General features: G+C 51.6%; 2 protein-coding genes across 2 annotated transcripts; one reads left to right on the top strand and one right to left on the bottom strand.

The window, feature by feature from the left end:
- Positions 1-1,577: 1,577 nt before the first annotated feature.
- On the bottom strand, positions 1,578-2,127 carry LOC122376656 (histone H2B). Its single transcript, XM_043356561.1, has one exon. It carries the CDS (start codon positions 2,076-2,078, stop codon positions 1,707-1,709), a length of 372 nt encoding a protein of 123 aa, XP_043212496.1. The 5' UTR covers positions 2,079-2,127; the 3' UTR covers positions 1,578-1,706.
- A 120-nt stretch (positions 2,128-2,247) lies between these two features.
- LOC122376657 (histone H2A) lies at positions 2,248-2,711 on the top strand. Its single transcript, XM_043356562.1, has one exon. The coding sequence runs from the start codon at positions 2,284-2,286 to the stop codon at positions 2,653-2,655; it is 372 nt and encodes a 123-aa protein (XP_043212497.1). The 5' UTR covers positions 2,248-2,283; the 3' UTR covers positions 2,656-2,711.
- Positions 2,712-10,626: the final 7,915 nt, after the last annotated feature.

Below are 10,626 nucleotides of genomic sequence, written 5' to 3'. Positions count from 1 at the left end.
GCTGAAGACGGCAGTACAACATCTCCTGGAGCACCCACCCCTCGAGCAGGATATAATCATATGCTCCGACTCACAGGCGTCACTTGCGACGCTGAGGGGAGGACCAGCGGCCCAGACGTCCCCTCTAGGTGCCGCCATCTGGGAGCACATGGCGGCACTGGTGGCTGATGGGGACCGAAGAGTCCACCTGCAATGGGTGCCGTCCCACTGCGAGCTGGAAGGAAATGAGCGGGTGGACGCCATCGCCAAGGAAGCCGCCGCCCTCCCACAGCAGGGAGTCCCGGTCGACGTCCGCACAGTGTACCGTGCGGCGTCCCGGATCGCCAGAAAGGAGGCGACCAACAACTGGCCGGACGGCTGGTACAGGCGGCTGATGGACGGCCACCTACCCGCACCGCTACCCAGCACTACACCACGCGAGGTGGCGGCTGATGTGCACCAACTGCGCGCTGGTCACTGGTCGGGATCTGCGCAGTACCTGCATCGGATCGGCAGGAACCCCGGCCGGGACTGCGCACAGTGTAACTCGCTGGCGTGCCGGGCGGCCGGCTGCCGCTGCTGTGGCGAGGGGGAGGCGGACACGCCAGAACACATCCTGCTACGCTGCCCAGCACTGATGCGACTACGCCTACGACACCTAGGCAACATATACCCGAGGGAGGAGGAGGTCCGGAGCAGCGGCGTGGTGGCGGCCCTGGGGGCCGCCGCCAGGTACCTCCAGAGCCGGGAGGCTACGTAGCGACCGCTACGTGGGGAGTCAACAACAACAACAACCTATTCGCGAATGCGGTTACCGAGGTGCTACTGCCTCAGTCTGTGCTGCGTTCTCGTGCTGCCTTCTTGTGTTACAATGCAGTCTCCACTCGTAGCTGTTTAGAGTGTTCCCTACTGAGCGGTGGCGACTCATCCTTGCCGTTCGGATTGTTCTTTAGAACAGCAATAAATGTGATGTTGTGTTTTCGGTTCCAGCACCTTCTTTCGGCACTTCGGCAACAAGTAGGTACTACTCCGTTAGCTTTGCCACACCTAAGATAGGCTCCCACGTTGTTTTGCTCCCGGGTTAACATAAGCCGGTTTAACGTAAGTTTTGCATCCCGGCCAAAATTGCCGGGTTAACTGTCCCACCGCTCGAGACTGGCGCTAGGCTGGCCGAGCAAAAAAAAAGAAATCGAAGCGATTCAAAACTGTTCCTTAACCCGCGCCCCGCTTGGGGAGGGCAGAAACTGCCCCCCCCCTCCTCCCGATTTTCGCCAATAACTTTTAAACGCGTTACGCCAGCGACGTCAAACTTTCAGCACCTTCTTACACATCAATTTTACACGTTCCCTGAAAATTTGAGCGAAATCCGTCGGAAAAATGTTTTAGAAAATGACGTTTTAGTGACGTCATGTTCGCCTAAAAAACTGTAAGATTTCAAACGCCGCTAGTAGCTGCCACCGCTACGTCCCTTATCATGCGGTACTGTTGCGATTTCGATAGCGACCATGGTAAGTGCAGATCAGCGTCTGCTTCAAGCCGACGACCCGCTGCAACATTGACCTGGATGTAAACATCTGTGCTGGAAGTCCACTATTTGATTTATTGGTCTTGAAAAAGACCTATTTGTGCTGCTAGGAGCGGCACCGGCCGGCATGGGAGGCGATGAGCGATGATCAGTGATGAGATGAAGCGAGCGTCGACCGGCACCGGCTGCCAGGCCAGCCAGCTTACTTGCTGCTCGTGTACTTGGTGACGGCCTTGGTCCCCTCCGACACGGCATGCTTGGCAAGCTCACCGGGCAGGAGCAGGCGGACAGCAGTCTGAATCTCCCTAGAGGTGATTGTCGAGCGCTTGTTGTAGTGCGCCAGACGCGAGGCCTCGGCAGCAATACGCTCGAAGATGTCGTTGACAAAGGAGTTCATGATGCTCATGGCCTTCGACGAGATACCGGTGTCGGGGTGGACCTGCTTCAGCACCTTGTAGATGTAGATGCCGTACGATTCCTTCCTCTTGCGCTTACGCTTCTTATCTCCCTTGGAGATATTCTTCTGGGCCTTGCCGGCCTTCTTTGCGGCCTTTCCGCTAGTCTTCGGTGGCATGGCGTCGCTTCGAGTGCAATACACTGTTAACACGAAACGGGTATGGTATGGTGCTGGTATTTGAATTCGGTTGATAAAGCGTAATGGCGGTGGGTGAGAGTGGGTGAGCACCGGTGTCCGGCACCGCTACGTCCCTTTTTAAATCCAGGTGTGAACGCAAATACGGGATTGCACGTTTGTTGCTACATCTTGTTCACATACAGCCATGTCTGGACGCGGCAAGGGCGGCAAGGTGAAGGGAAAGGCCAAGTCCCGGTCCTCCCGGGCTGGACTTCAGTTCCCTGTCGGTCGTATCCATCGTCTCTTGCGTAAGGGAAACTATGCCGAGCGCGTCGGTGCCGGTGCCCCCGTGTACCTGGCTGCCGTCATGGAGTACCTGGCCGCTGAGGTACTCGAGCTGGCCGGCAACGCTGCGCGCGACAACAAGAAGACCAGGATCATCCCTCGCCACCTGCAGCTGGCCATCCGCAACGACGAGGAGCTGAACAAGCTCCTGTCGGGCGTCACCATCGCCCAGGGCGGTGTGCTGCCAAACATCCAGGCGGTGCTCCTGCCCAAGAAGACCGAGAAGAAGTAAGCCTGCATCTGGCTCAGTCGACTCGAACCCTGTAACAGGCCTTTTTAAAGGCCACACAATACCAATGGAACTGGTCACAGGTCACTTTCATAACAACGCGCCGGCTTATCACGCTATCTGGGGAGCACCCAGAGCTGTTTCCGTTGGCGTGAACCGTTAACGCCCCGTGGGGGGGAGGGTGAAACGGCCTCTCCCGTGAACCTATCAGCAATTTGAGCTTTCATTACATTAATTATTATTTTAAATTCCGAAATTCAAGTGCCTAATGGTATGAAATTGAGTGTACATAGCTATTCTAATGTGTAATGCCTGCCTGCCTATTCTAACGCCTATTGGACGCAACGTATCATGCTAGAAAATGTAACGCTAACGGGTGCTTTATGCGAATTCTGTAATGTGATTTGCTTGCGAGTTTCGCAACGGTATTGATCGTAGGGGGCTTAATCCTTACCAAAAGGTGAACACATATGACTGTGTTGGTCTCCTTTGCTTTCCCCCAGCATTCAGCGTTGGAATTGTGGGTTTACCGTCCCTCTTATTAAAGTTATCTAACTTTTTGTAGCTTCGTCAGGTTAGACGCGACGCGCGTGGCGATATCCGGCGGCCGCTGGCGGAACTACCGCGCACGGGCCTGGCGGCCGCCAGTGGAACTACTGCGCAGGTGGCAGCACCTGCCCGTGGAGAAGCGGCTGGCAATCGGCCGCCCCACTCCCCACCCCGCCCCCACCCAGCTGGCCGCCAGACCGTGGGAACGACTCGGCTCAGCGCTGCCGGCCGCTGGACGGGGAAACCCCGCCCCGCCGCCCGACACACTGCCGCCGGGCCGGCCGGTGGAATTTTCCAGCCGTACTTGGAACACAGCATCGGAAATGACACGGCGACGCTTCCGAATTTTTTCACGGAAATATACTCATGTGATGTATCTGTCGGACTGTTTGTCATGGTCACATCTCAGTACCCAATGTAATCCTCACGGAAAGATACCTTCATCAGTAACGGGGCCAACCTATTGGCTGTCAGGGGCTCGAACGTGGTGAGCCGGAAGATGATTGTCGGTTCGGGGAGGGAGGGTCGGGGCAGAGTGGTGTGAGGAGACCCGAGGCGTGGCGCGGCAGAGAACTGAGAGAGAACTCTCAGAGAACTGAGAGCGCGGCCCGAGTCCAGGGAGGGGGGGGAGGGGACCGGGCAAGGCCGAGCCGAGATAAGGCACGCATTGTTCACAGAGGGAGGGAGGGGACGGGGCTGTCTCGCAGGACAACATATCCACAGATGGTTGAGCAGTCCAGGACGAGAGCTCGGAGGTGCAGACGGCCAACATATAAACTTAAATGATGAACATCAAGCTAGTAACATGCATACTGACACCAGATCGTACCAACCTGAACCGGACTATGGAATCCAATTCGTTGAAGATATGTTACATGTCACATGAGCTGTCAAAGACGCATATTTATGGATGCATGCATTGCAGTCCCTGCCACGCCTGTCAGGCATGGCAGGTGCTGTCCCTACCAGCCATATGCTCCATTCACAGTTGCAGCGGTTGCTGTACATTAGCGTCATCTATGATTCACGAAAAGTCTCACGATGTTGTACCCATTTCCCGCATTATCTACGGTGGTATTAGTTCGCGAGAGAAAACGTGAACGCCCATAAGGTGTGCTGGAAGGTGGTTTTCCGAAAAGTCTCACGATATTGTACGCCATTCCCGACAAGTCTACGGTGATACATTTTCGTGAGAAAAACCGGAAAACCAGCTCACAGGACTCTGACACCGCACCGTGTGTCATTTTGACACGGAACTGGTGTCAATCGCTTTTCCGAATTTTCTCATGGACACATATGTACCTTGTCGAAGAATATTCGGAAAATAGTACGGAGAGTGCGAGGGAGCAGTTTCCGAATTTTCTCACGAAGTTTGACGCGCTGGGGCGCGGCAGTGAGCCGGAACATCCGGGAGCTCTGGTCGCGCCTGGGGCAGGGATGCGGGCCCGAGGCTAGATGCTCGGCGCTGGCCGTAGGACAGTTCCGCGCGACGACCCCTGTCAGTCCCGCCCCTCACCCCACCCCCCGCGGTGCCGGTCTCGGGTCCCGTCTGCCCCTACTTTGGCGCCATCTACGATTCACGAAAAGTCTCACGATGTTGCACCCAGTTCCCGGATTATCTACGGTGGTACAATTTCGTGACAAATACCAGAAAACATGGTCCTGGCCAAGGCTATATAAACCAGGTAGAACGCTCCCGACGAAAAAGTGGTGACAAGCGATAATTAGTAGCCGCGACCCTCTTTTGTTCAAAACTATATCCGCAAGCAGCATTTACAGGCTAGCGGAAATCGACCAATCGGCGTTCGGCAATACTCAACGCTGATTGGCCCGATGCTCGTGACGAAATTGCGGGGGACTGCAGCTATTCCCCTATGGCGTTTAATAGACTTACGGCTTTTGAAGGGGATTTGTACCAGTTTTTGTTGGGTTTGAGGCCATTTTTGAGCTTGGATATTCTTTCTGTGACTTTTGACTGTGTAATAACGACATTTAATCATAACATTTCTATATACTACCGGTGTCACATCGACCAAAAAGACCGTAAGTACATGGGATAGACGGACCACTGCTGATGGGGCCACACATGCCGGCGTGTGGTCATCGGAGGCCCATGAGGGCTCGACATAGGCCCTTCATGGGTCGGTATAGGCCCGGTGGGTCCAGTGCAAGCCTATCAGGGGCCGGTGCTGACCCAACAGGGCCCAGTGACATATAATGTAAGGCCGTCTAGGGACGTTGAGGGCTCATGGGGGCCATATAGGACCAATAGGGACCACATAAGCCAATCAGGGGCCATTTAGGCCAATAAAGGCACTTCAAGGGACTTGAAAAGGTCATTCAAGAGCTGTGGTGGGCCCATGAGAGGACGGCACCGGTCCAGCAGGTGCAGTCAGGGGATGTTGTACGGGTTTCTCAGTGGCCCATTTGGGCATATCAGTGACCAATTTAGACCCAGCAGTGGGCTTTGTAGACCTATCAGGGGCTGGTGATGGTTCATCAGGGGCCAGCGTTAGTCCATCGGGGCACGGCATATGCCCATCAGAGGTAATTGCGAGCCCACGCTGAACAATGCTGGCCCTTCAACGGCCCCATGGATCTACATTGACCCATGGGCCATGATGTGTCATGTATGCCCCTATGACAGGCCTACTCAGACCCCTGATGGACGTTCCCGGCCTCTGATGACCCTATGCTGAATGCTGATGGGGCTCTAAGAGTCTCCAATAACCCTTCGTCACCCCATTATTACCATACGCTGGCATTAGGGACCCCACATCAGCCGCAGGGCAGTCCGTACCATGACAGCATGTCTTTTCGGCCGATATTTCATCGGTAATATTTATCAAAATCATGATTTTATGGTGCCATTATATAGGTAACAGTCATAAGAAATATATTTCAACTCGAAAACAGCTCGAAACAGCATATGATTTTAAAGAAACCCCTCCGAAATCCAAAAGCCTATTCGGGTCCATAGAGAATAACTGCGGTCCCCCGCAATTTCGTCACGAGCGTCGGACCAATCAGCGTCGAGTACCGCCGAGCGCTGATTGGTGAATTTTCCGCTAGCGTGTAAGTACTGCTCACGGAACAAGAGTTCGTCGACAATCCTCCACAAACGTCTGTCACCATTTTTCATAATGCTTAACAGCCGGAGCGTACCCCCCTGGCTTAAGGGGCTGTGACGGAGTACCGTTCGTCAGGTCGACACGGGACTGGTGTCAATCGCTTTTCCGAATTTTCTCATGGACACATAGGTGCCTTGCCGAAGAATATTCGGAAAATAGTACGGAATGTGCGAGGGAGCAGTTTCCGAATTTTCTCACGAAGATATCCTTCGGGGATGATTGGCGTCTCAATAATGTAATACAATCAATCGGTGAAAATCTTTCAGATTAAGTGTGGCCTTTAAAAAGGCCTGTTGTTCGTGGGGCTTTCGTCGCGAGGCATTCCGCTTAACCGCCGAAGCCGTACAGTGTGCGGCCCTGGCGCTTCAGAGCGTAGACGACGTCCATGGCGGTCACCGTCTTGCGCTTGGCGTGCTCGGTATAGGTGACAGCGTCGCGGATGACGTTCTCCAGGAACACTTTGAGAACGCCGCGCGTCTCCTCGTAGATGAGGCCGCTGATGCGCTTGACACCGCCACGACGAGCCAGGCGTCGAATAGCAGGTTTGGTGATTCCTTGAATGTTATCACGCAAAACTTTACGATGCCGCTTAGCTCCTCCTTTACCCAATCCTTTGCCGCCCTTGCCACGTCCCGTCATCTTGGCGAGTAATTGGTGGTACCTACCTTCAGCGCTTTGCTTTTGCTTTATTGTGGTACCTGGCCTGCCGCTAACAAGCGATGTCGGCCGAGCTTGAGTTTTGTGGGTTGTGCTCGGTGTGGCTGGCGTCGTTGCGGGTGGCGTTCTCCATTTACGCCCTGAGAGCGTCGCGGGTCTCCTTGTGTTCTTGGGTGCGCTTGGCACCGCCATGGCGTTATAGTCGTAGCGCACCAGAACTGTGGATCAGCTTGTTCTTCATCTTCGCTTTCATCTTCATGTCTTTTTTTTCGGCGGGTGATCTGCGGTTGTGACAACCGAACATGATTTATTTATTTATTTTTTTTTTTTTTTAAATTTTTTATTATTATTTTTATAATATATATATATTTTTTTTTTCTTTTTTGCTTTTATTTGTTTTTTTTTCTTTTTTTTTTTTTTTTTTTTTTTTTGGGCTTTTATTTCATTTTTTTTTTCATTTTTTTTTTTTTTTTTTTTTTTTTTTTGTTGCCTCTTTTGAAATGTACACGTTAATACACACGAATATACAAACACTTTTTTTTTTCTTTTTTTTTTTTTTTTTAAGGGCAATTATTTCATCATCATTTTTTTTTTTTTTTTTTGCCTCTTTTTTTTTTTTTTTTTTTTTTTTTTGAGCTCCTTTTTTTTTTTTTTTTTTTTTTTTTTTGTTGCTTTTCTTGGGGGCGGCCCGGGGGACGGGCGGCGCTCTCGGAGTTGAAGTTCGCGCCAGACCGCCCCCCCCCCCAGACCGCCCCGTTGCTCTCCCAGATGTGATGGCAGATGCCGGTCCGGGGGACGGGCAGCGCTCTCGGAGTTGAAGTTTGAAGTTTGCGCCGGCCCGCCCCCCAGATCGGCCCGTTGCTTCTTCAGATGTTAGAAGTAGGCCCGGGGGGACAGGCAGCGCTCTCGGAGTTGAAGTCAGCAACGCCCTGCCCCCCCGGACCTCCGAGCGCTGTCAGAAGCCGGTCCGGCGGACGGGCAGCGCTCTTGGAGTTGAAGCTTGCGCCGCCCGGCCCCCAGACCGGCCCGTTGCCCCTCGAGATGTTGTTAGAAGCCGGTCCGGGGGGGGCGGGCAGCGCTCTCGGAGTTGAGGTCCGCGCCGCCCGGCCCCCCAGACCGGCCCCCGGCTTATCCTTTGCTTGTTTCTGAGCCAGCCCGGGGGCGGGCAGCAGCCCCCGAGTTGAAGTCCGTGCTGCCCCCGCCCCCCGGCCGGCTCGCCTCCTCCTGGATGATGTCCGGGGCCAGCCCGGGAGGCCGGCAGCATCCCCGAGCGGCGGTTATTGCTGCCCCCGCCCCCCGGGCCGGCCCGCCGGCGCGCTGTTGCTGCTTCCTTTGTGCATTGGATGAAAACGATTGATGCGTACATTCAAATATAAGAACACTTTTTTTTCACATTTGCACGTACATATATACATGTATCCACTTTTTTTCCTTTTTTTTTTTTTTTTTTTTTCTCTGTCTTTTTTTTTTTTTTTTTTTTTTAACTCTTGCATTTCTTTTTCTTTTTCTCTCCTCTATCTTTGAGAGAGAAGAGATAATAATTTTCTGGCACATGGCTGCACATCGCTGGAATGTGCGCCTGTGCCCGAAAATTTACACAACATTGCTTGTCTCTTTTAGAGCCAAGGCCGTTTCTGAATTATTCCTTTTCTACTACGCGAGAGCAGTTTTTTTTTTTCTCTCTCTCTCTGTTTTTTTTTTTTTTTTTGAGCTGCTGATTCTTTTTTTTTTTTCTCTCTGTTTTTTTTTTTTTTTTGAGCTGCTGATGCTCTTTTTTTTTTTTTTTTAGCTCGTTTTTTTTTTTTCCTTTCTTTTCTGGGGGCGGCCCGGGGGACGTGCGGCGCTCTCGGAGTTGAAGTTCGCGCCAGACCGCCCCCCCAGACCGCCCCGTTGCTCTCCCAGATGTGATGGCAGATTCCGGTCCGGGGGACGGGCAGCGCCCTCGGAGTTGAAGTTTGAAGTTTGCGCCGGCCCGCCCCCCAGATCGGCCCGTTGCTTCTTCAGATGTTAGAAGTAGGCCCGGGGGGACAGGCAGCGCTCTCGGAGTTGAAGTCAGCAATGCCCTGCCCCCCGGACCTCCGAGCGCTGTCAGAAGCCGGTCCGGCGGACGGGCAGCGCTCTTGGAGTTGAAGCTTGCGCCGCCCGGCCCCCAGACCGGCCCGTTGCTTCTCGAGATGTTGTTAGAAGTCGGTCGAGGGGGGGGGGCGGGCAGCGCTCTCGGAGTTGAAGTCCGCGCCGCCCGGCCCCCCAGACCGGCCCACCGCTCGTCCTTTGCTTGTTTCTGAGCCAGCCCGGGGGCGGGCAGCAGCCCCCGAGTTGAAGTCCGTGCTGCCCCCACCCCCAGGCCAACTCGCCTCCTCCTGGATGATGTCTGGGGCCAGCCCGGGGGGCCGGCAGCTTCCCCGAGCGGCGGTTATGGCCGCCCCCGCCCCCCGGGCCGGTCCGCCGGCGCGCTGTTGCTGCTTTGCTTTGTGCAGTGGACGAAAAACGATTGATGCGTACATTCAAACATAAAAAAAGACACTTTTTTTCATTTGCACGTACATATATACATGTATCCATTTTTTTTTTCCTCTCTCTCTCTTTTTTTTTCATCTATTTTTTTTTTTTTTTGTCTTTTCTTTCTTTCTTTCTTTTTTTTTTTTTTTCTCTCTCTCTCTCTCGATTTTTTTTTTCTCTTTTTTTATCTTTTTTTTTTATCTTTTTTTTTTTTTTTTTTTTTTTTGTCTTTTCTTTCTTTCTTTTTTTTCCTCTCTCTCTCTCTAGATTTTTCTCTCTTTTTTTTTTTTTTTTTTTTTTTTTTTTTTTTTTTTTTTTACTCTTTCATTTCCTTTTTCTTTTTCTCTCCTCTCTCTTTAAGAGAGAAGAGATCGTAATTTTCTGGCACATGGCTGCACATCGCCGGAATGTGCGCCTGTGCCAGAAAATTTACCCAACATTGCTTGTCTCTTTTAGAGCCAAGGCCGTGTCTGATTATTCCTTTTCTGCTAAGCGAGAGCAGTTTTTTTTTTTAAATTTGATTTTCTAGTCCGGTTTTTGATAAGAAGTCGAAAAGATGAGTAATTAACTGAGGATATTTATCTCCGAGTAAATTTGTTAGGTTGAAGTTGATGTTATTTCTGGTGCAATAGTTAATGATTGTTTGTCTCTGCTGGTTGTAATTTTGGCAATCTAATAGAATATGTTTTATTGTTATTCGGGTGTTACAATCGGGGCAATGTGGTGGAATTGATCTAAGAAAATAAAGGAGTGTGTTATTTTGTGTGACCAAGACGAAGTCTGCTTAGGAACCTTTCCTTTGTTCTTGATGGTTGGTTTACAGAATTCCACATTTATTTTTGGATGTATTTGTTTTAGACTTGTGTTTGTTTCGTCCCAGATTTTTTGATTCACTAATTTATTTGTTTTGGAATTGTTAACAGAAAGTCATCTGGATTTGGAGGGATGTTTGTGATATTTTCTAGGGTTAGGGCTTCTTTTGCAATTTGTCAACATATTTCATTAATGGTATGCCCATGTGGGACGGGGATCCAGAGTAGAATCGGTAGAGGTTAGTGTGTTTTTTATTTTAAGGATTTCTGTAATAGTGGGTGTTTTTGAGATAGGTCTGTTGAGATTGATTGCAAGGCTGATAGAG

Source organism: Amphibalanus amphitrite, unplaced genomic scaffold, assembly GCF_019059575.1.
Source record: "Amphibalanus amphitrite isolate SeventyFive unplaced genomic scaffold, NRLGWU_Aamphi_draft 002225F_arrow, whole genome shotgun sequence".
In the NCBI taxonomy this organism is placed as follows: Eukaryota; Metazoa; Arthropoda; class Thecostraca; order Balanomorpha; family Balanidae; genus Amphibalanus; species Amphibalanus amphitrite.
The sequence above is the reverse complement of the archived record's forward strand: the minus strand, read 5'-3'. Positions and strand labels throughout refer to the sequence as shown.

Excerpts from the sequence above, each read along its gene's own strand:
- LOC122376656 (XM_043356561.1), bottom strand. The coding sequence starts at position 2,078 with ATGCCACCGAAGACTAGCGGAAAGGCCGCAAAGAAGGCCGGCAAGGCC.
- LOC122376657 (XM_043356562.1), top strand. The coding sequence starts at position 2,284 with ATGTCTGGACGCGGCAAGGGCGGCAAGGTGAAGGGAAAGGCCAAGTCC.